Source organism: Heteronotia binoei, chromosome 4 (assembly GCF_032191835.1).
Source record: "Heteronotia binoei isolate CCM8104 ecotype False Entrance Well chromosome 4, APGP_CSIRO_Hbin_v1, whole genome shotgun sequence".
Taxonomy (NCBI): Eukaryota; Metazoa; Chordata; class Lepidosauria; order Squamata; family Gekkonidae; genus Heteronotia; species Heteronotia binoei.
Genome location: NC_083226.1, coordinates 186,101,390 through 186,127,454, shown reverse-complemented (window position 1 = coordinate 186,127,454; position 26,065 = coordinate 186,101,390). Strand labels below are relative to the sequence as shown.

General features: G+C 50.8%; 1 protein-coding gene across 1 annotated transcript in view; it reads right to left on the bottom strand.

Moving 5' to 3' along the window:
- UNC13B (unc-13 homolog B) overlaps positions 1-26,065 on the bottom strand; it is a 294,094-nt gene that overhangs the window by 94,261 nt on the left and 173,768 nt on the right. The window contains exons 15-18 of the mRNA XM_060236646.1: positions 20,425-20,499; positions 17,404-17,623; positions 9,246-9,473; positions 8,963-9,104 (exon numbers count right to left, since the gene is read on the bottom strand). Of these exons, the coding sequence (XP_060092629.1) occupies positions 8,963-9,104; positions 9,246-9,473; positions 17,404-17,623; positions 20,425-20,499 (665 nt within the window). The remainder of the gene's footprint in view (positions 1-8,962; positions 9,105-9,245; positions 9,474-17,403; positions 17,624-20,424; positions 20,500-26,065) is intronic.

The window sequence follows — 26,065 nt, the reverse complement described above, 5'->3', positions numbered from 1 at the left end:
TTAGGAAGAACTTCCTGACCGTTAGAGCGATTCCTCAGTGGAACAGGCTTCTTCCTCGGGAGGGGGTGGGCTCTCCTTCCTTGGAGGTTTTTCAACAGAGGCTAGATGGCCATCTGACAGCGATGAAGATCCTTTGAATTTGGGGTAGGTATTTGTGGATTTCCTGCATTGTGCAGGGGGTTGGACTAGATGACCCTGGAAGTCCCTTCCAGCTCTATGATTCTATAGGATGCATTCTCTAAGGAACAATAGTGCATTGTCATTGGGTATTTGCTAAATGCGATAAATTCTGTATGCTGCATACTAGAATGTTATATGATTAACAATTGCCGCGACATGGTTTTAACTTTGGTACCGGTTTCTCTCTCTATTTATTCTGACCAGTCATCCCCCCCTCTTTCTGAACCCAGTAGGAATGGGAGTCCTAGAAAAGGTTTCTATATTCCAAAAATTCCCTATCCTACCCAACCCCTCAGGGTCCTTGTGAAGGATTGGGAAATTGGTGTGTGCTGCACGCAGCTCCTTGACGGAAAAGGGCAATAAATAAATAAGATTCCGTGAACAGGAAGGAGTGGGCAAAATCTAGCACCCTGCCTGCGGATTCTTCTTTTAAAAATCGGTTTTCCTAATGCATGCTTCTTGGGGGATCATTCCAAAAGCAATCCCTTAGAACCACATATGACAGCAGCACTGAAGCTGAGATATGAAGGACGGAATGAGCATCCGGCAGAGCCTCCTTTTGATCCCTTCCCCCCCCTCCCGCCCCACAAGGATGGGTCAGGCTCCAAGCAGAGCGGCTCTTACAGCTCAGGTGCCAAAACAATTCACAGAGACACACAAGCCAACACACACACACACAAACTCCGGGAACAGAAGCCTGACTCAGAAAGGATGAAGGAACCCACATGCCATGGCCAGGTGAACATGCAGAGGGGCAATTACAGATCATAGCCTGCCCCGTCAAACGGATGGCTCCACAAGGGAAAAGCCCGGTCCAGTCTCATTGCTGTGCCCATGCTGACAACCTGGCACTGAGCCTCTTTAAGAATGCAGCCTCTGTTGCCAAGCAACTCGAAGAACTTGAGGAAGAAGAAAGTGAAGAAATGGGTCAGAAGCGATCTGCTAAGCCTCGTCTATCAGAGCCATGACAGAACCACGGCATTTCCTGCTTGGCCTCCCGGTGCCATTTATTGTGATTCAGAACTCATTAACTGGCACCTTTTAAAGTGCTGCCCATTCGTGCCCAGCGTGGAAAGAACACAAGCAGAGGATCTTTCTAGGCAGTGCCCCAAAAGTCTGGCTTAGCTTCTGTGGAGGGAGGAATGCGCCAGATCTTCCCAGGGGCTTCTGGTTCTCCACCGAGAATCTGAACAAACCATGCAGCCCTCCCAAGTCTCCACCTGGCACCACCCCGCCTTCCTCTCCCTCCCTCCTTCCCCCCCCAGGGGTGCCAAAAACAAGCTGGACCACAACCCCTTCTGCCCCCAGCCGCTCTGAGAGCACCTCCTCCACATGTAGCACTCTGTAGGTGTGAGGCACTTCAGTAGCTCTGCTAGGCTGCCTCTCCTATTACATTCCCACACGCAAGTGTGAGTGCATCTATCACAGCATCACAACTCAATGCACAGCAGCCAAGAAGGTCTGAGCGCCTGCTCCGGCTGCAACGCCACTGAGGATGTTCTCCGCAGCTGAGAACGAAACGTCTGGAAGGAAAACTTTCTCCAGTAGAACACGGCACTTGAGCCCGAAAGATTCTACAAACCCTAACAGCATCACAACGTTGGGCTCTCTTGCCTCAGCGATGGCGAGCTGTGCCAGATAACAAGGCGGAAGAAGTGTGGTGCTTCCCAGAGATGAATATAAGGAAGTTTAATCAGTAAATAAAAACGATACACGAGTTCTTGGCTGAGCAAGGCTACAAAGGAAAGGAGAGAATGTGCAGTCCCTTTCCCCTACCCCTAGTACATGCCCTAAACAAGACTTCCTTAGGACAGGCTAGCTTTGCTTGAAGTCACCACAGTTGAAAGTCTTCCTGTTGCGTCTCCTCACCGTTGTCCCCAGCCAGGCAAGAACTGCTGAGGACTCTGCTCAAGGCTCCTTCTGGCCACGTCGCTTTCATGCTCCTTTGGAGGTGAAAACGAACTCTACAGAAATCCAGGATGCCTGACATAGCTGAAGGTATGTTTTAAAACTACTGAAGAACTGGTAATTTTTTTAAAAAAAAATACGTTACACCAAACTAGATCAATTTTCTGCAGACCATGTGGGGCTCCAGCCCCACTTTGCAAGAGTCTGAGACTAGATTCACAACGCAGAAAGAGTGATCTAGAAAGGCTTCCAATACCCTCAGCAGATCGTGGGCATTTAGGTACCCTGCTCACTACAAACCCTTCTATTAAATTTACGGGAAGATCTTTAGCTAACAAAGCCTCGACTGGGAGTTGCTGCCAATTACGTTTACGGTGGGTAAATACGGTATATTACTGCTATGAAAGGGAAGGTGTTCACTCCACCTTTGATTCAAACATGGCTACATAAGCTGTGGGAATATTTTATAACGGGCAATAAATCTGACTCTGGTATCCTTTGAGCTTGCACTTTTTTCCTTCCTGAATGGGAACCTTTCCTTTTTATGGAATGTGGGTTCTTGTTCAGTATCGTCTGCAGAATACCTTTTCCTACCAGCCTTGCCCTGACCTCACTTCTTCCCTCCCCCCCTTTTCCTCCTCTTTCTTTTCCTTAGGATTGAGTCTTATGCTTACATCCAACACCACTTACTTGATCACCAGAATTCATAGAATCCTAGAGTTGGAAGGGACCTCTAGGATCATCTAGTCCAACCCCCTGCACAATGCAGGAAACTCACAAACACTCCCCCCTAAATTCACAGGATCCTCACTGCTGTCAGATGGCCATCTAGCCTCTGTTGAAAAACCTCCAGGGAAGGAGAGCCCACCACCTCCCAAGGAGGAAGCCTGTTAGAATCATAGAAGAGTTGGAAGGGACCTCCAGGGCCATCTAATCTAACCCCCTGCACAATGCAGGAAACTCACAAACACCTCCCCCTAAATTCACAGGATCCTCATTGCTATCAGATGGCCATCTAGCCTCTCTTTAAAAACCTCCAAGGAAGGAGAGCCCCCACCTCCTGAGGAGGAAGCCTGTTAGAATCATAGAAGAGTTGGAAGGGATCTCTAGGGTCATCTAGTCCAACACCCTGAACAATGCAAGAAACTCACAAACACCTCCCCCTAAATTCACAGGATCTTCATTGCTGTCAGATGGCCATTTAGCCTCCGCTTCAAAACCTCCAAGGAAGGAGAGCCCACCACCTCCCGAGGAGGAAGCCTGTTCCACAGAGGAAGCGCTCGAACCGTCAGGAAATTCTTCCTAATGTTGAGCCAGAAACTCTTTTGATTTAATTGCAACCCACTGGTTCTGGTCCTACCTTCTGGGCCCACAGAAAACAATTCCACACCATCCTCTATAGGACAGCCCTTCAAGTCCTTGAAGATGGTGATCCTATCACCTCTCAGCTGCTTCCTCTCCAGGCTAAAGAGAGCCAGTTTGGTGTAGTGGTTAAGTGTGCGGACTCTTATCTGGGAGAACCGGGTTTGATTCCCCACTCCTCCACTGCACCTGCTGCAATGGCTTTGGGTCAGCCATAGCTCTGGCAGAGTTGTCCTTGAAAGGGCAGTTGCTGGGAGAGCCCTCTCTAGCCCCACCCACCTCACAGGGTGTCTGTTGTGGGGGAGGAAGGTAAAGGAGATTGTGAGCCGCTCTGAGACTCTTCCGAGTGGAGGGCGGATATAAATCCAATATCTTCATCTTCTTCTTCTTCTAAACATCCCCAGCTCCTTCCACCTTTCCTCATAGGACCTGGTCTACTGTCTCCACCCTGCATAGTCTCTTCTGACCTGCAGTGGCTTTGGTGTCTCCAAGAGAATCTCCTGCCAGCCCCGATACCCACGATGCTGAGGAGGGGGGCATGCATACAGAGTACCGAAAGTAAAACCGGCACATTTGTGAGGCAGGTTGCTGTCTTCCCTATCAAATGGTGTCTGTACTTGTTAGAAGAGACATGACTCCTCTCTGCAGCTGTTAATCAACTGCAGACAGAGACAGAGGCAGCTGCAAGTCAGAGGAGCCAGCTGCTGCTCGATCCTTCTGAATTTGCCAGCTGGGTAGTGAAAGACAGTGGCAGTGCTGGAAAGCTTCCGCCTGGCTCTGTCATTTTCCTTGTAGGATCCCGCCCTGTTATCAAGGCCCACATTTCACTCAATGCTGTGCTTAACCATGATCATGCCCCTTGCAACTCCCCTCAGAAGCGTCAGCAGCCGCCAGACATATACGGGGCAGCCCTGCCATTTCCCCAAGGGGCAAAATGCTTCTGCTTATGATACTCATCTCTTCTGACCTCCCTGGATTTTCATGATGGAGAGAGCAGAAGGGCACTTCGAACAACACAAGCAAGGCTCTCCTTCCCCGGAGGTTTTTCCGCAGAGGCTAGATGGCCACCTGACAGCAATGCGGATCCTGTGAATTTGGGAGAACAGGGTTTGATTCCCCACTCCTCCACTTGCAGCACATTGTGCAGGGTGTTGGACTAGATGGCCCTGGAGGTCCCTTCCAACTCTATAATTCTATGAACTTCCTAACCGTTAGGGCAGCTCCTCAGTGGAACAAGCTTCCTCCTTGGGAGGTGGTGGGCTCTCCTTCCTTGGAGGTTTTTCTGCAGAGGCTAGATTGCCATCTGACAGCAATGAAGATCCTGTGAATTTAGGGGGAGGGGTTTGTGAGTTTCCTGCATTGTGCAGGGGGTTGGACTAGGATCCACATTGCTGTCAGATGGCCATCCAGCCTCTGTTTAAAAACCTCCAAGGAAGGAGAGCCCACCACCTCCCGAGGAGGAAGCCTGTTAGAATCATAGAAGAGTTGGAAGGGACCTCTAGGGTCATCTAGTCCAACCCCCTGCACAATGCAGGAAACTCACAAACACCTCCTTCTAAATTCACAGGATCTTCAGTGCTGTCAGATGGCCATCTAGCCTCTGTTTCAAAACCTCCAAGGAAGGAGAGCCCACCACCTCCCAAGGAGGAAGCCTGTTCCACCGAGGAAGCGCTCGAACGGTCAGGAAGTTTTTCCTAATGTTGAGCCGGAAACTCTTTTGATTTAATTTCAACCCACTGGTTCTGGTCCTACCTTCCGGGGCCACAGAAAACAATTCCACGCTATCCTCTATACGACAGCCCTTCAAGTCCCTGAAGATGGTGATCCTCTCACCTCTCAGCCGCCTCCTCTCCAGGCTAAACATCCCCAGTTTCTTCAACCTTTCCTCAGAGGACTTGGTCTATGATGGTAACAAAATGTTTGGGCCTCTCCTGCCGAGGCCATGAGCTGGACAGATTTCTGGACTTTGGCTGTACAGTACTTTCCTGGCATGCACCACTGCCGTGGAGTCATCCAGAAAAATCAAACTTGTAAGAGCTTCAAGCTTTTCAACCTAACAGCACAAAACCAATTACGCATGTGTGGAGAGAGGCCCTTCAGACAAGACTTTACCACAATATTTCAGTCACTGAGACTATCCTCTGTCCATGAGCAGAAACCTCGCTGGAAACTGGTAGTTGGCAGAATGGAGAGGGCCACAGAAAGGAGCTGTCAGAAGAAGAAGAAGACTGAAGATTTATACCCCACCCTTCGCTCTGAATCAGAGACTCAGAGTGGCTTACAATCTCCTATATCTTCTCCCCCACAACAGACACCCTGTGAGGTGGGTGGGACTCAGAGAGCTCTCCCAGAAGCTGCCCTTTCAAGGACAACCTCTACCAGAGCTATGGCTGACCCAAGGCCATTCCAGCAGCTGCAAGTGGAGGAGTCCGGAATCAAACCTGGTTGTCCCAGATAAGAGTCCACACATTTAACCACTACACCAAACTGGCTCTCCAAACAAATCAGGATCCAAACACTGAGCACTCAAGCTTTTTCACGCAGATGATTATGGGTGAATCAGGAGGCTAGTTTACCACCCCACACTCTGTTGGAAGGTGTGAGAAAGAGCCAGACAGCTAGAAGGTAAACTGTTCCTTTGGGGCATGAAAGGACTGCAAGGTCACCCATCCCAAGAAGGTAGGGAGAAGGACCGAGGCTAAACTCAGGATGTGAGGAAGAAGGACTCTGGACTCTCATGCACCTTGATCTTGATTGGGTAGCACAATCCACAAAGGGTGAAGTTTTATCTAGGAAGCTTGTCTTGCCCACATGGCCAGGGACTATGGGGAGAAGATCCGGCCCAGAGCAGGAAGGGAACATTGAACTTTAAACTACGGCAACTTCAAGGAAAGCCTAGATTGTTCAGGATACGTTCCCAGGAAAGGGGTGTCTCTTCTTCACTTTCTCTTTGGGCTCTGGCTCCGCCTGAATTGCCTGAACAGACCAGGTGTATTGATTTTATTCCTTTATTCAACATACTTAGCTGTCGTCTTCCAAAGCAATGAGGAAGAGGAACAGCCGTGAGCCACCAATGGGACGCAACGTGCTGCAGGAAATCTGCCACACAGAGCCGGAACCAGCAGTGGGCCATCTCGGACCGATGGACTGGTTTCTGTTCATTTATGCCCCGCTCCTCCCGCGAATGGCTTGCAGCGGCTTCCAACATAATACATTAAAATCATAAATACAATCAAACTTCTATCATAATATGCCATCAAACAGGCGCTGAAACTCTACCGGCTACAGTCAGCCACAGCAGCCATGCAGCAGATCCACACAGATGGTTTCTTATTAACAGTAACACCAACAGGGAGCCAGATCCCACGTGCCGGTGGCCTCTAGATGTTAACCAAAAGCCATCTGGAAGAGCTCGGTTTTTACAGGCCCTGCGGAACTGTAGCAAGTCCCACAGGGCCCTGATCTCTCCCAACGAGGGTTGCCAAGTCCAGTTCAAGAAATATCTGAGGACTTTGGGGGTGGAGCCAGGAGACATTGGGGGTGGAGCCAAGAACAAGGGTGTGACAAGCATAACTGAACTCCAAAGGGAGTTCTGGCCATCACATTTAAAGGGACAGCACACCTTTTTAAATGTCTTCCTTCCATAGGAAATAATGAAGGAGAGGGGCACCTTCTTTTGGGGCTCATAGAATTGGACCCCCTGGTCCAATCGTTTTGAAACTTGGGGGGTACTTTGGGGAGAGGCACTAGATACTATACTGAAAATTTGGTGCCTCTATCTCAAAAAACAGCTCTCCCAGAGCACCCGAAACCTCCAGATCAATTCCCCATTATACCCTATGAGAATCGATCTCCACCTAGGGAATAATGAAGTGCTCAGCAGACCTTCTCCACCCCTCGCCCCCCCTCCATTTCCGGCGACTCTGAAGTGAGTCATGAGTTGCAGGCAGTACATGACAAAAGCAAAAGCCTACTCACGAGTTGCAGCCAACTTCTTCCAAGTAACACAGACACCCCATCCCAAGAGGAAGCCTTTCAATCGGAGACTGGAGCCTCCAAAGGGGGAAAGTCACATGGTGGCTTTGGGGGCGGGGCTTCCCCCCATCGGCCAGCTGACTGGGGGCGGGAAGCAGCCTGGGAAAGCGGAAGAACCCCCGCTGGGACCTGGGGACTGGCAAGCCTACTCCCAACAGTTCATTCCATAATTTGGGAGCCAGAGCCGAAAAAGCCCTGGCTCTAGTTGAAGCCAGCCTGACATCTTTCGGGCTGGGGACAAGTCAATGATGTCGCAAACTTGACCACAGTGCTGTCTGGGGAACCGTCATGATTCGGGGCCTAGTAAGGCCTGCAGGCCCCAGAGAAGCCTGCTCAGGATTACTGGGGAAGAGCCTCCGTCTCCCAGGATCCCTTCTGTCCCTCTGATTAGGTGGCAAGGTTTTGGAGGGAAACTGGTCCAGAGAAGGGTGGGGCTTGGGGGGAGAACATAAAAGGGCCAAGCCCAGGCAAGGGGTTCTTTTCCTGCAAGGCTGAGCTGGAGGCAGGTTGTAGCCTGGAGAGCTTGCAGCAGGGGAAAGGTCCCTCACCCAAGGCAAGGGGTGAGTATTGGGTATTAGAGTAGGGACTGCAGAGTTAAACGCGTCAGGGCTTTGGTTTCTTTGCACCAACCTTTACTGTACATATACCTCACTGTTTTACCCACTTATTATTTGAGCACTGTAAATAAACTGTTGTTGTTATACTTCTTGGGTCCTCACATCTCCTTGGTCACGATTAGGAGGTATTTATTAATAAGGAAGACACAGGGGTGGTTGGGTGATCTGGGCCCTCCGTACAGACCCTTACCAGAGTGGTGGCAGCCAGTAGAATGCCCTGCTATGCCCGGCTGTGTAACAGGAACATATGGGGAAAGGCGGTCCTGCAGGTACACTGGCTGGCCCCTGGCCATAGAGGGCTTTTATCTGATGAAGAGAGTGCTGACTTTTGAAACTTATACCCCCCGAGTGCTACTGGACTTGAATCTTGCTCTGTGCTGGTGTCCGAGCTGTTAAAGACTACCTGGGTGCCTTTGGGTCCTTTACCTACATGCCGCTGGAATTCCCTGCATTTTTCCAATGGCACAGCTGACCCCCATTATGACTGCCAAGAGAGTCATTGTCCTGATTATATCCACCCACCACCAAATACACATCCCATTTGCTAGGCAGGGGAGGCCAGGCCCCCAGGAAGACAGTCCAGATGTCCCAGCAATTAGCCACTGCTTGGGGACCTCAGTAAGGGCGGCAGGAAAAGGCCAGCTCTCCAGTCCTTCGCCTCGGAAGGCTGCACCCACAGGCCCCCACCCTCCTGCACTGAACGTTCCACTACACAAATCCACCAGTTCAGCACGATTCTGGGCTTGCCAAGCACCCGCCTGCCCGAGGTGACGATCCCCTCCACTAGCCACACCCACGGAGGGCAAGATCCCTGGAAGGCCACCCACGAGCAAAGAGGCAGAGAACAATCCAATACTCACAAGTGGAACTTCTCCTCCCAGACGGGATTCAGGTTGCCAAAAATGGTTTTTGTCCGCTTCTTGGTTTTGCCAACTTGGACAGTGACGTAAGGATCGCTGGACCCTGTTTTGTCCTTTGCTTGCAGGCCTTGCGCACAGACAACTGTGGGGCAGCGGGGGGGGTGGGGGGAGCACAGCTCAGGAAAGGAGCATTTCAAGAATGTGAGGTATAACATGCCCCCCCACCCAGCTGCACAGGCAATGGCTGAGGCGGAAGCTCCTCCCGTTTGCCCTCCCTCCTCACCTGTGATGGTGATTTTGGCTGACCACTTGGAGGTGCCGTCCAGCACACTCTGCTTGACCGTTTTCATCTGCTGGGCATGGGCCATCCTGCTCTCACCAAAGACCTCTCGGATCAGGTCAAAGATCTCAGGCTTGTTCCTCTCCCGGATCTTCATGCGGTCTTTCATGGCCATTATGATGTTCTGAGTGCGATCCTCAGCCCCCTGCTTGGAGCACTTCTCCGCCGCTCCTGCAAGCAGAGAGAGAGAGAGAGAGAGGGAAGATGAGCCAGGCCAAGAGGAGGCAGAGCTCGGCAGCCGTAGCCAACTGGCTGAAAGGCTACAGATCCCAGATGGTGTCACCACCTTGCAAGTACACGGCTCCCCTGTGCATGTCAGCCACCTCCTCTCCAGGCTAAACATCCCCAGCTCCTTCAACCTTTCCTCACAGGACTTGGTCTCCAGACCTCTCACCACCTTCGTCGCCTTCCTCTGGACCCCTTCCAGCTTGTCTGGATCCTTCTTAAATTGTGGTGCCCAAAACTGAACACAAGACTCCAGGTGAGGTCTTACCAGAGCAGAGTAAAGCGATACCATCACTTCACTGAAGATCAGATCACTACTCTGCCAAGGGCCAGCTTGCATTACTACGTGGCCGCTTGTTCATCGGTGCCATTGTGACTGACTGGGCACAGGCTCACTTACGCTTCTGCCCACAAATACTGCCTGAGTAGAAAGAATGCTGCTGACAAGAGACCGAGGAGGCAGAAGCGAGGGAACGCATTGGGCTGAGCAAGTTCCACCCACCGCAGCACATCCAAAATCAGTCCTGGGGTCAGCGGACAGAATGCATGGGCCTGTCGCGCTAGGGCAGTGATGGCGAACCTTTTAGAGACCGAGTCGGCGGGGAGAGCGGGAGAGGCGAAAACGGGTGGCAGGGAGAGCGGGAGAGGCGAAAACGGGTGGCGGGGAGAGCGGGAGAGGCGAAAACGGGTGGTGGGGAGAGCACATATGCCATAGGTTCACCACCAGGGTGCTAGGGGATTCTGAGGCTAGAATCGTCTAAAGACTCGGTGGATCTGGCCTGTCTTGAGCTCCAGGGGCTTGGCAGTGGAATGGAGATTTGGAGAAGGACCACGAAGTAAGAGGCAGAAGTCCTGTGCTCTCAGACTCGGCAGAAGACCCAAAAGACACTGTGGTAGAAGCACAGGGAGTGAGTCCTGCTCCCCAGGAAATCAAACAACTGAAAGTGCAGCTACGGCAAGGAGTCTGGAGCAGTGCTCTGGAGAGGCAACCTGCTCTCAACAAAAAGCAAACAACCCTGTAAAATGGACACCAGGGAGCAGAGTTCCCTCTAAGCTGCAGAGTCTTGTGAGCAAAAATTCTACTTTAACATAAGAACATAAGCGAATACATGTTGGATCAGGCCAATGGCCCATCCAGCCCAACACTCTGTGTCACACAGTGGCCAAATATATATACACACACACACACACTGTGGCTAATAGCCACTGATGGACCTCTGCTCCATATTTTTATCTAACCCCCTCTTGAAGCTGGCTATACTTGTACCTGCCACCACCTCCTGTGGCAGTGAATTCCACATGTTAATCACCCTTTGGGTGAAGAAGGACTTCCTTTTATCCATTTTAACCCGACTGCTCAGCAATTTCATGGAATGCCCACGAGTTCTTGTATTGTGAGAAAGGGAGAAAAGTACTTCTTTCTCTACTTTCTCCATCCCATGCATAATTTTGTCAACCTCTATCATGTCACCCCGCAGTCGACTTTTCTCCAAGCTAAAGAGCCCCAAGCGTTTCAACCTTTCTTCATAGGGAAAGTGTTCCAAACCTTTACTCATTCTAGTTGCCCTTTTCTGGACTTTTTCCAATGCTATAATATCCCTTTTGAGGTGCAGTGACCAGAATTGTACACAGTATTCCAAATGAGACCGCACCATCGATTTATACAGGGGCATTATGATACTGGCTGATTTGTTTTCCATTCCCTTCCTAAATATTCCCAGCATGGCGTTGGCCTTTTTTACTGCAACCGCACACTGTCTTGACATTTTCAGTGAGTTCTCTACCACGACCCCAAGATCTCTCTCTTGGTCAGTCTCTGCCAGTTCACACCCCATCAACTTGTATTTGCAGCTGGGATTCTTGGCCCCAATGTGCATTACTTGGCATTTGGCCACACTGAACCTCATCTGCCACATTGATGCCCACTCACCCACTTTGTGAGCTACTGGCATTAAAGGTGTGAGCTGCTGCATAAATCATTGTTTTCTGGGGTCCTCCTTCCTGAGCTAAGACATTGGCCATGCTGGCTGGAGCTGATGGGAGTTGTAGGCAAAAAACATCTGGAGAGCTACCGTTGGCCACCCCTGATCTAGAGGATGGTGTGGAATTGTTTTCTGTGGCCCCGGAAGGTAGGACCAGAACCAACGGGTTGGAATTAAATCCAAAGAGTTTCTGGCTCAACATTAGGAAGAACTTCCTGACCGTTAGAGCGATTCCTCAGTGGAACAGGCTTCCTCGGGCGGCGGTGGGCTCTCCTTCCCTGGAGGTTTTTAAACAGAGGCTAGATGGCCATCTGACAGCAATGAGGATCCTGTGAATTTAGGGGGAAGTTTTTTTGAGTTTCCTGCATTGTGCAGGTGGTTGGACTAGATGACCCTTGAGGTCCCTTCCAACTCTATGATTCTATGATTCTATCTGTGAGTTGGAGGCTTAAAATCTGTGAGCTAGCTCATGCCAGCTCTGCTGAGGGGGACACTGCCAGGGAGCCAAAGGGAAGTGAGGCACACCCATTCCAAGCCTCTCTTTTCTTCTTCTCACAACAGCCCTGCGAGGCAGACTGGCCCAAAGTCACCCACTGAGCTCTGTGGCTGAGAGGGGGTTTGGACCCAGGTACCAAGACCCTCGGTTGACGTGCTCACTATCCTTCTGCCCCAGGGGTAAGGAGTACATCAGCACCATGCTTTGTGCAGCTCCGCTGAGAAGGGAGAGGAGAAACGGGAGAAAGAGGAAGTCTCCCTAGCAGGCAACGTGAAATGCTTCTCTGGGCTGCGGCCAGTATGCTCACCGAGCAGGGCTCCAAAGCAGCCTGGAAAGACCCAGAGAGGGCAGGCAGAGGCCTGCTGACGGCATCAGACGTATGTGGGGATCCCCGCAGGAGCACTCCGCCCACTGCCATTTGCCTCAGCGGAGTGGCAGCAGCTCCCCTCCCGCAAACGGCGTGTGGAGGACATCTGTTAGGTAGGAGGGTAATGCCTGAAAAGGATTTGTTCTTGGAACCTAAAATAGGCCTCCTCCTGATTTAAAATAAGACTCCCTTCCCTGCTTCCAGGCAAGCCTCACATGACAGAGAGCCCGTGACGAAAACGCCACTCGTGAAGGTGGTGCCTGAATCATCCCCCAGCCCTCAGCAACCAGGGGCTGCACACAAGCTCCACGTGAGGGTGGGGAGGGACTCCTTTGTGCAAGCGCAGCATCGGGCCTCGGGTCCAGAGAGCAGCCGCTCAAGGGCTCCCCCCCTCCCAGAAGGTTTCCAGGCAGGGATCACTACTGGGCTAGGGCAACTGGGCCCTTCTTTCTAGCTGGTAAGAGACCTCCCACCCCTCTTCCCATGGAGTGACAGCCAAAATGTGTCCCTTATACTGTGTGTGTTGTTTGCAAGTCAGCAGACAGACCTGAGACAAGGGATGGCGTTAGGCAGAAAGGCCCTGGTACCTGTATAACATCAAGCCTGAGTGTTGGCTGAAAGCCTTCAATGTCTTAAGAACATAAGAGAAGCCCAGTTGGATCAGGCCAGTGGCCAATCTAGTCCAACACTCTGTGTCACATAAGATCAGAGAAGGCCTGTTGGATCAGGCCAATGGCCCATCCAGTCCAACACTCCGTGTCACATAAGAACATGTGGATCAAAAACTGGCTGAGTAATAGGAAGCAGAGAGTGAGTATAAATGGGCAGTCTTCGCAGTGGAGGACGGTAAGCAGTGGGGTGCCGCAGGGCTCGGTACTGGGTCCCATGCTCTTTAACTTGTTCATAAATGATTTAGAGTTGGAAGTGAGCAGTGAAGTGGCCAAGTTTGTGGATGACACTAAATTGTTCAGGGTGGTGAGAACCAGAGAGGATTGTGAGGAACTCCAAAGGGATCTGTTGAGGCTGGGTGAGTGGGCGTCAACGTGGCAGATGCGGTTCAATGTGGCCAAGTGCAAAGTAATCCACATTGGGGCCAAGAATCCCAGCTACCAATACAAGTTGATGGGGTGTGAACTGGCAGAGACCAAGAGAGAGATCTTGGGGTCGTGGTAGATAACTCACTGAAAATGTCAAGACAGTGTGCGTTTGCAATAAAAAAGGCCAACGCCATGCTGGGAATTATTAGGAAGGGAATTGAAAACAAATCAGCCAGTATCATAATGCCCCTGTATAAATCGATGGTGCGGTCTCATTTGGAGTACTGTGTGCAGTTCTGGTCGCCGCACCTCAAAAAGGATATTATAGCATTGGAGAAAGTGCAGAAAAGGGCAACTAGAATGAGTAAAGGTTTGGTACACTTTCCCTATGAAGAAAGGTTGAAACGCTTGGGACTCTTTAGCTTGGAGAAATGTCGACTGCGGGGTGACATGATAGAGGTTTACAAGATAATGCATGGGATGGAGAAAGTAGAGAAAGAAGTACTTTTCTCCCTTTCTCACAATACAAGAACTCGTGGGCATTCGATGAAATTGCTGAGCAGACAGGTTAAAACGGATAAAAGGAAGTACTTCTTCAGCCAAAGGGTGATTAACATGTGGAATTCACTGCCACAGGAGGTGGTGGCGGCCACAAGCATAGCCACCTTCAAGAGGGGTTTAGATAAAAATATGGAGCAGAGGTCCATCAGTGGCTATTAGCCACAGTGTGTGTGTATATATAAAAAATTTTTGCCACTGTGTGACACAGAGTGTTGGACTGGATGGGCCATTGGCCTGATCCAACATGGCTTCTCTTATGTTCTTATGTTATGTTCTTAACATAAGAGAAGCCATGTTGGATCAGGCCAATGGCCAATCTAGTCCAACACTCTGTGTCACATAAGATCAGAGAAGCCCTGTTGGATCAGGCCAATGGCCCATCCAGTCCGACACTGTGTCACACAGTGGCCAAAAAACCCAGGTGCCATCAGGAGGTCCACCAGTGGGGCCAGGACACCAGAAGCCCTCCCACTGTGCCCCCTCTCAAGCACCAAGAATACAGATCATCACTGCCCCAGACACAAGAACATAAGGGAAGCCATGTTGGATCAGGTCAATGGCCCATCCAGTCCAACAGTTGTCTGTCACACAGTGGCCAAAAAACCCAGGTGCCATCAGGAGGTCCACCAGCGGGGCCAGGACACTAGAAGCCCTCCCACTTTGGTCCCCCCTCCCAAAGCACCATGAATACAGAGCATCACTTGCCCCAGACGGAGAGTTCCAACAATACAATGTGGCTAACAGCCACTGATGGACCTCTGCTCCATATGTTTATCCACTCCCCTTTTGAAGCTGGCTATGCTTGCAGCCACCATCACCTCCTATGACAGCAAATACCACAGGGCTCTTCTGAGATTCTTCTCAGGGTAAGGCCTCGGCCTCTCTGCCCTGTTGTGGACCCTCCAGAGAAAGTGGTTGGCCACTGCATGAGACAGGAGGCTGGACTAGATGGACCCTACCTGGTCTAATCCAGCAGGGCTCTTCATTAATATCAAAAGTATATAAACTATTATTGAAATGGTCTACAGAAGAGGAAGTAGTAAAATCTCAAATGGTTAAATGGGCAATCAATATAAACAGAGAAATCCAAATGGATACTTGGGAGCACCTTTGGAAGAACTCGATGAAGATATCAACATGTCAGAATATCAAGGAGAACTGTTTTAAAATGATGTATAGGTGGTATATGACTCCGAAGAAACTAGCAAAGATGAGTAAAAAGATGTCAGACAGATGTTGGAAATGTAAGCACCATGAAGGTTCTTTCTTTCATATGTGGTGGACCTGTGAAAAAGCAAAAAACTTTTGGCGGATGATACAACAAGAAATTTCTAAAATTTTGGGCTATGACTTCAAGAAAGTGGCAGAGACCTTTCTGCTAGGATTACAAATAGAAAAATTTCCAAAAGAAGATAGGACTTTAATTTGGTATCTGCTCTCAGCTGCTAGGACATTGTATGCGCAGCTGTGGAAACAAGAAAAAATACCAGAGAAATGGGACTGGATTGTGAAAGTTTTATCGTGGAGCGAGATGGATAAATTAACAAGAACTTTGAGAGACTATGATCTGGAAGTCTTTAAAAAGGAGTGGAAGAAATTTAAAAAATATATAGAGTTAGAATGGAACGTAAAAAGACATTGGACAATCTTTTAATATGAATGAGAAGAAAAAGACAGTGTGTTTTGATGGGTTTGGGATACCTTTATATTTGGATTTAAATATATAACTTCGAGGTAAGTCTAATAACGGAGGGAGGGGGGATTGAAAATATCATATGGGTTAAGGATAGAAAAGATATAACTAAACATCGTAACCGTAGGTTATTAATGAATTGTTAAAATACAACATTGGAGGGAGGGGGGATTGAAATGTCATACGGATTAATATTGAGATAATTAAGAAATAACTAAGTTGTATAACCATATGATATCAATAAATTGTTAAAATACTAATCCAGCAGGGCTCTTCTGAGGTTCTTCTCAGGGGAAGGCCTCGGCCTCTCTGCCCTGTTGTTAGCCCTCCAGAGGAACTGGTTGGCCCCTGTGTGAGACAGGAGGCTGGACTAGATGGACCCTCCATGGTATGACCCAGCAGGGCTCTTCTGAGGTTCTTCCCAGGGGAAGGCCTCAGCCTCTCTGCCCTGTTGTTAGCCCTCCAGAGGAACTGGTTGGCCCCTGTGTGAGACAGGAGGCTGGACTAGATGGACCCTCCCTGGTCTGACCCAGCAGGGCGCTTCTGATGTTCTTCTCAGGGGAAGGCTCGGCCTCTCTGCCCTGTTGTGGGCCCTGCAGAGGAACTGGTTGGCCACTGTGTGAGACAGGAGGCTGGACTAGATGGACCCTCCCTGGTATGACCCAGCAGGGCTCTTCTGAGGTTCTTCCCAGGGGAAGGCCTCAGCCTCTCTGCCCTGTTGTTAGCCCTCCAGAGGAACTGGTTGGCCCCTGTGTGAGACAGGAGGCTGGACTAGATGGACCCTCCCTGGGCTGATCCAGCAGGGCGCTTCTGATGTTCTTCTCAGGGGAAGGCCTCGGCCTCTCTGCCCTGTTGCTGGCCCTCCAGAGGAACTGGTTGGCCCCTGTGTGAGACAGGAGGCTGGACTAGATGGACCCTCCCTGGGCTGATCCAGCAGGGCGCTTCTGATGTTCTTCTCAGGGGAAGGCCTCAGCCTCTCTGCCCTGTTGTGGGCCCTGCAGAGGAACTGGTTGGCCCCTGTGTGAGACAGGAGGCTGGACTAGATGGACCCTCCCTGGTATGACCCAGCAGGGCTCTTCTGAAGTTCTTCCCAGGGGAAGGCCCTCTAGCTTAGTCTGGGTCAAATGGACAGGCAGCTGCTTTGGGCAGAGAAAAGCCCTTTTTTGACAGGTGATGTCGTCAGAGGCTGGCCTGAGGATCTGTTGGGGCAAAACTGGCCTGACCTCTACTGTGGTTTGTCCCAAATATCCAGATGCCAGGAAGACAGAATGAAAGGGAAGAAGAAAACCTAAGAGACCTCAGAGGCCAGAACAAAGCCAGAGGCCAGCCTGAGGAACGTCTCCCGCTGCACGAAGGTGCAAACGTCCACAGTTCTGTGCAGAGTCACTCCAGGCCATGCTTCAAGCAGTTCGGAAACCTGCTGCTTCCTGGGACGCAACTTCTTCCCAGCGACTTCACACCCAGAAGCTTTTCTGGGAGGAGATTGTACTTCTGCGCATGGGTGTGTGAGAGAGCGAGCAGGAGAGAGAGAGATGGAGCGCGCATGCATGTGCAGGAGGGAAACCACAGAAACTCTGCTTTATGCAGCAGCAACCTCCGCCCAGGGGTGTCTTCCCTCCTCCCCAGTCCTTCCAGCAGCTTCTCTCCTTCCTAAAATGTGACCCAGCAAAGTCCTCCAAGAGCAACTGCTGAGCAAAGCGCCCCCCAAACCTCCCCCACCCCAGCAGAACGGCTCCTCACTCTGCAAGCAGTCAGCATTGAGCAGGTCCTGGCACTTCTCGTGGCACTTGACTCCGCACTCGGTGCAGCGCATCCCCTGCCGTGCGATGCCCCACAGCAGCCCCTCGCACTCGTAGCAGTACGTAGGGGTGGTGGCCGTCCACACCTCGAAGTTGTGGGGGGTCGTGCAGGAAATGGGGTAGATTAAGGCTTGCAGGCTCTTCTTGTAGACGTGGGATTTCTGAAACAAAGAGGCGCATCAGATTAGGGGGAGGGGGAGGGCTCTATAAGGCCGGCGTTATGACTTTGAATGGGAAATGCCCTGAACTCCTCCAGCCCAACAGCTTTGCAGGGCTGCCTGCTGGCCAACATCAAACACACAACCAGTGTTCCCTGGAAGCTGAGTTAGTGTGAGCAAGCGCACCGGGTGTTTTTTTTTTTAGCCTCCGGCTCACACATTTTTGCCTTAGCTCAGGAGAAATGCCCCCAGAGCAAACGAATGTATGCAGCGGCTCACCGCTTTCATGCCAGGAGCTCCCAAAGTAGAATTTTTGCTCACAAGACTCCACAGCGTGGGCGGAGCACTGCACACAACGTTCAGCTCCCGACTTGCACTGCAAACAGCAGGCACCCCTGGGGCACAGCCAGCGCTTCTGTTCCAGAGACTCTGCGTGTGTCTGTGCATTTGGGGCCAGAGTTTCCAGAACACCAGAGGCAGAAGGGGCTCTGTGAAGGTGGGACTCTGCAGCCTCCACCCCCCACCCCCGTCTTCAGCAACAGACCCCGGAGCTTCCCTTCAAGAATCACAGAGTCACATAGTTGGAAGGGACCTTTAGGGTCATCTAGTCCAACCCCCTGCACAAATGCAGGAAACTCACAAACACCTCCCCTTAAATTCACAGGATCTTCATTGCTGTTAGATGGCCACCTAGCCTCTGTTTAGAAACCTCCAAGGAAGGAGAGCCCACCACCTCCCGAGGAGGAAGCCTGTTCCACTGAGGAACCGCTCTAACTGTCAGGAAGTTCTTCCTAATGTTGAGCCGGAAACTCTTTTGATTTAATTTCAACCCATTGAAGAATCATAGAGTTGGAAGTGACCTCCAGGGTCATCTAGTCCAACCCACTGCACAATGCAGGAAACTCACAAACACCCCCCCCTTAAATTCACAGGATCTTCATTGCTGTCTGATGGCCATCTAGCCTCTGTTTGAAAACATCCAAGGAAGGAGAGCCCACCACCTCCTGAAGAATCCTAGAGTTGGAAGGGACCTCTAGGGTCATCTAGTTCATCCCCCTGCACAATGCAGGAAACTCACAAACACCTCCCCCTCAATTCACAGGATCTTCATTGCTGTCAGATGGCCATCTAGCCTCTGTTTAGAAACCTCCAAGGAAGGAGAGCCCACCACCTCCCGAGGACGAAGCCTGTTCCACTGAAGAATTGCTCTAACTGTCAGGAAGTTCTTCCTAATGTTGAGCTGGAAACTCTTTGGATTTAATTTCAACCCCTTGGTTCTGGTCCTACCTTCTGGGGCCACACAAAACAATTCCACACCATCCTCTATAGGACAGCCCTTCAAGTACTTGAAGATGGTGATCGTATCACCCCTCAGCCGCCTCCTCTCCAGGCTAAACATCCCCAGCTCCTTCAACCTTTCCTCATAGGACTCGGTCTTCAGACCCCTCACCATCTTCGTCGCCCTCCTCTGGACCCCTTCCAGCTTGGCTAGATCCTTCTTAAAATGTGGTGCCCAAAACCGAACACAAGACTCCAGGTAAGAAGCCAGGCTGTGGGGTCTAATCCTTACTTATTGATACCCCTGTTTTCTCCCCAAGTGAGGATTCAAAGCAGCTCATATTACTCTCCATTTTATCCTCACGACAGCCCCATGAGGTAGGCTAGGCTGAAAGTGAGTGACTGCCCCCATGGCCAACCAGCGAGCTTTGAGGGCAGAATTGGGATCAGAACCTGGCTCCCTCAGAGCCTTGGCCTCCACTCGAACCACTACACCACACTGGCTCTCTCTGAAGCACCTCAGGAAGGAGACCCCTGGCTGGCCGGCTGGATTCCCACGTGGCTGACGAGGCTGGACTCCTGGACTCAGGCTGCCCCATGCAAAGACCCCCTTGGAGGGCATTTGCAGAGGTCAGGACTGGAGGACAAGCAGACCGTAGATGTATACCCCGCCCTTCTCTCTGAATCAGAGACTCAGAGGGGCTCACAATCTCCTATGTCTTCTCCCCCCAAAACAGACACCCTGTGAGGTGGGTGGGGCTGAGAGAGCTCTCCCAGAAGCTGCCCTTTCAAGGACAATCTCTGCCAGAGCTATGGCTGAGCCAAGGCCATTCCAGCAGCTGCAAGGGGAGGAGTGGGGAATCAAACCCGGTTCTCCCAGATAAGAGTCTGCACACTTAACCACTACACCAAACTGGCTCTCACAGCAGCTGCCCTTTCAAGGACAATCTCTGCCAGAGCTCTGGCTGACCCAAGGCCATTCCAGCAGCTGCGAGTGGAGGAGTGGGGAATCAAACCCGGTTCTCCCAGATAAGAGTCCACACACTTAAGCATTACACCAAACTGGCTCTCACAGACAATGTGAGGGCTGTGGCTGACCCAAGGCCATGCTAGCAGGTGCAAGTGGAGGAGTGGGGAATCAAACCTGGTTCTCCCAGATAAAAGAGTCTGCTCACTTAACCACTACACCAGACTGGCTCTCCTTCCTTTCCAAATGACGACTGCAGCGAAGGCTCCTTTGATCTCCTCTCCCTTGGCAGTTCCACACAAATAATTAATAACTCTCCCCCCCCCCCCCCCCCCAATTCCCATAATGGCTTTCTGGGGGAACTGGAGCTCTCCTGACTCTGTTGTGCTTCTGAAAGCCTTCCCCTTCCAGCCTGTTTTGATCTCATCTTGCTGGCAGTGGTGGACTTTCCACGCTGGCTTCATCCTCGACCCTGCCGCTTGGCAGACCAGAGCAGAACACGAACACCACCCCAGTACCACTTCGCCACTTGAAGAGAAGCGGATCTGCCAGCTCTTACCAGGTCCTCATCCTTCAGAGACGTCCTTGTGGCCATAGCTGAGGTAATTCCGGCCTTCCGGGACTGGACCAGCGACTGGAAGGAAAAGGAGCTTCCATCATTCAGGGCTTTCTAACACCTCCGGCCTAGAGAGGCTTCAGCTAGGCTGTTGCCCTCATGTAGGATCTTCTGAACCGCCTGACCAGAGACTGGGATGCAGAAGAGTTTATGACACCAGCAAAACCCCTGCTCAGAAGCCCTGCCTGCGGTGCCCAGTCCGCTCAAAGCCAAAAACTTGACACCCCCCTCCCAGATGACCCCAAAGATGTTTCATCACCTTGCCCTGCCACATCCTGCCTCAAGGGAGGCATGGTGGCTCAGAGGCAGAGCATCTGCTTGGTAACCAGAAGGTCCCAGGTTCCATCCCCGGCATCTCCAACTCAAAAGGGCCCAGGCAAATAGGCATGAAAACCCTCAGCTGGAGACCCTGGAGAGCCATGAATGGGGCTGTGGCTCAGTGGTAGAGCATCTGCTTGGTAAGCAGAAGGTCCCAGGTTCAATCCCCGGCATCTCCAACTAAAAAGGGTCCAGGCAGATAGGCATGAAAAACCTCAGCTTGAGACCCTGGAGAGCCTCATAAGTGTTAGGGAGGGATGGTGGCTCAGTGGTAGAGCATCTGCTTGGTAAGCAGAAGGTCCCAGGTTCAATCCCCGGCATCTCCGACTCAAAAGGGTCCAGGCAAGTAGGCACGGAAAACCTCAGCTTGAGACCCTGGAGAGCCTCATAAGTGTTAGGGAGGGATGGTGGCTCAGTGGTAGAGCATCTGCTTGGTAAGCAGAAGGTCCCAGGTTCAACCCCCGGCACCTCCAACTCAAAAGGGTCCAGGCAAGTAGGCACGGAAAACCTCAGCTTGAGACCCTGGAGAGCCTCATAAGTGTTAGGGAGGGATGGTGGCTCAGTGGCAGAGCATCTGCTTGGTAAGCAGAAGGTCCCAGGTTCAATCCCCGGCATCTCCGACTCAAAAGGGTCCAGGCAAGTAGGCACGGAAAACCTCAGCTTGAGACCCTGGAGAGCCTCATAAGTGTTAGGGAGGGATGGTGGCTCAGTGGTAGAGCATCTGCTTGGTAAGCAGAAGGTCCCAGGTTCAACCCCCGGCACCTCCAACTCAAAAGGGTCCAGGCAAATAGGCATCGAAAACCTCAGCTGGAGACCCTGGAGAGCCGCTGCCAGTCTGAGCAGACAAGACTGACTTTGATGGACCCAGGGGGGTCTGAGTCAGTAGAAGGCAGCTTCGTATGTTCGTAAGGGCTGCAGTCCACAAACAAGTGTTTCCTTCTGTTCTTGTTCTGGACGAGCATCCCTCAACTCAGATTCAGTGGATCGAACAGATCTCCCTTCCTGGCAGGACCGCCACCCCTCAAGCACCTTCTCTGGAAACCTCTGAACAAAGGCTCACAGCAGCCTCCAGGGGGAGACCTTCTGAAACCCCTGAACTCACTGGCACAGCTGTCAGAGGGAAGAGAGAGTCATTCCTCCCCTCGACCCAATGGACACTCTTTCGGGCATTTCCAAAATGTATGGGCAGGGCTCTTTTTTTGTAGCAGGGACTCCTTTGCATATTAGGCCATACCCCCTGATGTAGCCAGTGCTCCAAGAGCTTACAGTAGGCCCTGCAAGAAGAGGGGTGAGGCCTAATTTGCAAAGGAGTTGCTGCTACAAAAAAAGTCCTGTGTACGTGGATCTGGTCAGCATAGTCTTAGAAGAAGAATTGCAGATTTAAACCCCATCCTTCTCTCTGAATCAGAGACTCAGAGCAGCTTACAATCTCCTTTATCTTCTCCCTGAACAACAGAGGTGGGTGGGGCTGAGAGAGCTCTGACAGAAGCTGCCCTTTCAAGGACAGCTCTGCCAGAGCTATGGCTGACCCAAGGCCATTCCAGCAGGTGCAAGTGGAGGAGTGGGGAATCAAACCCCGTTCTACCAGATAGGAGTCTTTGAACCTAAGAAGACCGCAGATGTATACCCCGCCCTTCTCTCTGACTCAGAGAGGCTTACAATCTCCTATATCTTCTCCCCCCACAACAGACACCCTTTGAAGTAGATGGGGCTGAGAGAGCTCTCACAGAAGCTGCCCTTTCAATGACAACTCTTGCGATAGCTCTGGCTGACCCAAGGCCATTCCAGCAGGTGCAAGTGGAGGAGTGGGGAATCCAACCCGGTTCTCCCAGATAAGAGTCCGTGCACTTCACCACCACACCAAACTGGCTCTCTTACTTCCACATAACCATACAGCTTGCAGGCCAGCCCTTTTCCCAGGCGGCCAATGAATCCCATACCTTCTCTAGATAAAAAGGGCTGGGCCGGGCCTCAGAAGGAACCCGTTCCCTGAAGAAAGAGAAGTCTGGGCCAGCAAGCAAGGGAGATTCAGCCAGAATGCCAGCCTGTGTGCGGGTACCATGCTGACTGGTCACCCCCAAGAGCAACAGGCCTGCCCGTGTTGCTTACCCCCCCCCAAGGAACCCCACCTCCCCCGAGACCACTGGGCCCCTGCAGCCAAGAAGGCCCTGATCGCTATGGCAGGGGGCCCTGAGTCCCCCCTGCACAAATGGTGCTATTTCATGGCATGGCTAGGAGGGTTCCTCACCCTCGGCGGTGGGGGAAGGAGTACGGCAGGGGGTGCCCTGCATTTATTGGGGGTGGGAGGAGAAGCCATCATGAAGACAGGGGAAAGGGCACATCGGTGGGGTCGATCTCCACTTACCATGGCCTGCAGAAGGGCAGTGTCAGCGTTCAAGGAAAGCATAACAGATTAATTCAATCAGCACCACCTCAACAACTACACACACCCTGGCCCGGCTTTACCGTGGAGTAAGATCGTGCAAGAGATCCGGAGGGACACACAGAGAGCCAGGCTGTCCTCTGCCCTCCTAAGCAAGGCCTATTTAAAGCCAAGGGTGTGCCCTGACTTAGGACCAGGTGTCCCTGCTGCTGGCTAGGAGACCAGGACATTGCAAATCTCCCACCCGCCAACCCTTGAGTCCCGGAACAATCATTAAGGGTTAGGTGTGTAGGGGGGAAGGGGTCTAGGGGTTGCTTTTTAACCATTCAGCTTGGAAAAACCATGGAGGCATTAAAACCTGCAGAAGGAATCTTTTTTGATACATGCAGGGTCTCCCCCTCCCCTCCTCTGCAAAACCTCTTCTCCATAAACATCTTCCACGGATCCCCACTCAAAGTCCGCCTTCCCCCTTGAAAGGGGACCAGGCTGCATCACAAACCTTCAGACACACAAGCCGTTCTTGCAGACACACAGCCAGAAGAGCCGTTTGTGGCTTCTGACCACCCCCTCCAACTTTGGGGGTGGGGGAGGGCAGGCCAAAATGTGGCAGCAGAAACAAATGTTCTAAAGATGCCGCAAGACTCTCTGCCAGCGTTGCCAACCTCCAGATTGTAGCAAGAACAAAGCCCAAAGGCATCCACGAAAAACCAGCCTCAATTATGAAAAAATTGACAAATTTATAACAAATACTTCCTACATAAGCAAACGATACTTCTTATAAATACAAACGGAACAAATCATCAGTCGGTCCTGGAACATTTAGAAAGAATGGATGTGATTACTAAGAACCAGCATGGTTTTCTTAAGAACAAGTCATGTCAGACTAACCTGATCTCTTTTTTTGAGAAAGTGACTACCTTGGTGGATTGGGAGAATGCTGTAGACATCATTTATCTTGACTTCAGTAAGGCTTTTGATAAGGTTCCACATACTCTCCTTCTTGACAAGTTGGTAAAATGTGGTTTGGATCCTGTTACCATTAGGTGGATCTGTAACTGGTTGACAGATCACACCCAAAGAGTGCTTGTGAATGGTTCCTCATCCTCTTGGAGAGGAGTGACAAGTGGAGTGCCTCAAGGATCTGTCCTGGGACCTGTTTGGTTCAACATCATTATCAATGATTTGGATGAAGGAATAGAGGGAATCCTTATTAAATTTGCAGATGATACTAAATTGGGAGGGGTTGCAAACACAGAAGAAGACAGAAACAGGATGACCTTGACAGGCTGGAAAACTGGGCTAAAATCAATAAAATGAATTTTAACAGGGATAAATGTAAAGTTCTGCATTTAGGTAAGAAAAATCCAATGCATGGTTATAGAATGGGGGAGACTTGACTTAGCAGTAGTCTGTGCGAAAAGGATCTAGGGGCCTTAGTGGATCATACGCTGAACATGAGTCAACAGTGTGATGCGGTGGTTAAAAAGGCCAATGCAATTTTGGGCTGTATCAACAGAAGTATAGTGTCCAGATCACGTGATGTGATGGTATCGCTTTACTCTGCTCTGGTAAGACCTCCCCTGGAGTATTGTGTTCAGTTTTGGGCACCACATTTTAAGAAGGATATAGACAAGCTGGAACGGGTACAGAGGAGGGCGATGAAGATGGTGAGGGGTCTGGAGACCAAGTCCTATGAAGAAAGGTTGAAGGAGCTGGGATGTTTAGCCTGGAGAGGAGGTGGCTGAGAGGTGATAGAATCACCATCTTCAAGTACTTGAACGGCTGTCATATAGAGGATGGTGTGGAATGGTTTTCTGTGGCCCCAGAAGGTAGGACCAGAACCAATGGGTTGAAATTAAATCCAAAGAGTTTCTGGCTCAACATTAGGAAGAACTTCCTGACCATTAGAGCGATTCCTCAGTTGAACAGGCTTTCTTGGGAGGTGGTGGGCTCTCCTTCCTTGGAGATTTTTAAACAGAAGCTAGATGGCCATCTGATAGCAATGAGGATCCTGTGAATTTAGGGGGAGGTGTTTGTGAGTTTCCTGCATTGTGCAGGGGGTTGGACTAGATGACCCTGGAGGTCCCTTCCAACTCGATGATTCTATGAAGTAGGAGTCTGATGCTCAGACAGTCCTTTCAGCAAAGACAGGTGTAAAGACGATGAGCAGCACAGCGCAATTTCGCAACAGGGAAGCGCATAATTCATACACAACAACAGCTCAACTTTTTTTTCTTATCGGCCGTTCTAATCTGCAGAAAAAAAGGCTGAGCTATTGCTATGTATGAATTATTCAAGATTGATGAAGCTTGTTAAAGCCTCTTGTGAAACAGGGCAAAATGTGCTTCGCTGTTGTGAAACTATGCTGTGCTGCTCATCGTCTTTCCACCTGCCTTTGCTGAAAGGACTGTCTAAGCAGCAGACTCCTGCTTCACGGCTTGTTTAATTCCTTCCCCGGACTTCCACCACAAAGAAATGAACTTTGGCATTCAATCAATCAATCGTTTTATTTGAATGAAAGGACTTTGGGTTAAGGCTATCTTGTATTTGTATTTACAAGAAGTATCGTTTTCTTATGCAGCAAGTATTTTGTGTAAATTTGTCAATTTTTTCATAACTGAGGCTGGTTTTTTGTGGAGGCCTTTGGACTTTGTTCTTGCTTCACTTTTCCACATTACTCTTTTGGTTACTCTGGCCTCCAGGTTGTGGCTGGAGAGGTCCTGGGATTACAACTGGTCTCCGGACAAGAGAGAGATCAGTTCCCGTGGAGCAGACGGCTGCTTTGGAAAATGAACTCCGTGGCATTGAAGAAGAAGAAAAAGAAGATATTGGATTCATATCCCGCCCTCCACTCCGAAGAGTCTCAGAGCGGCTTACAATCTC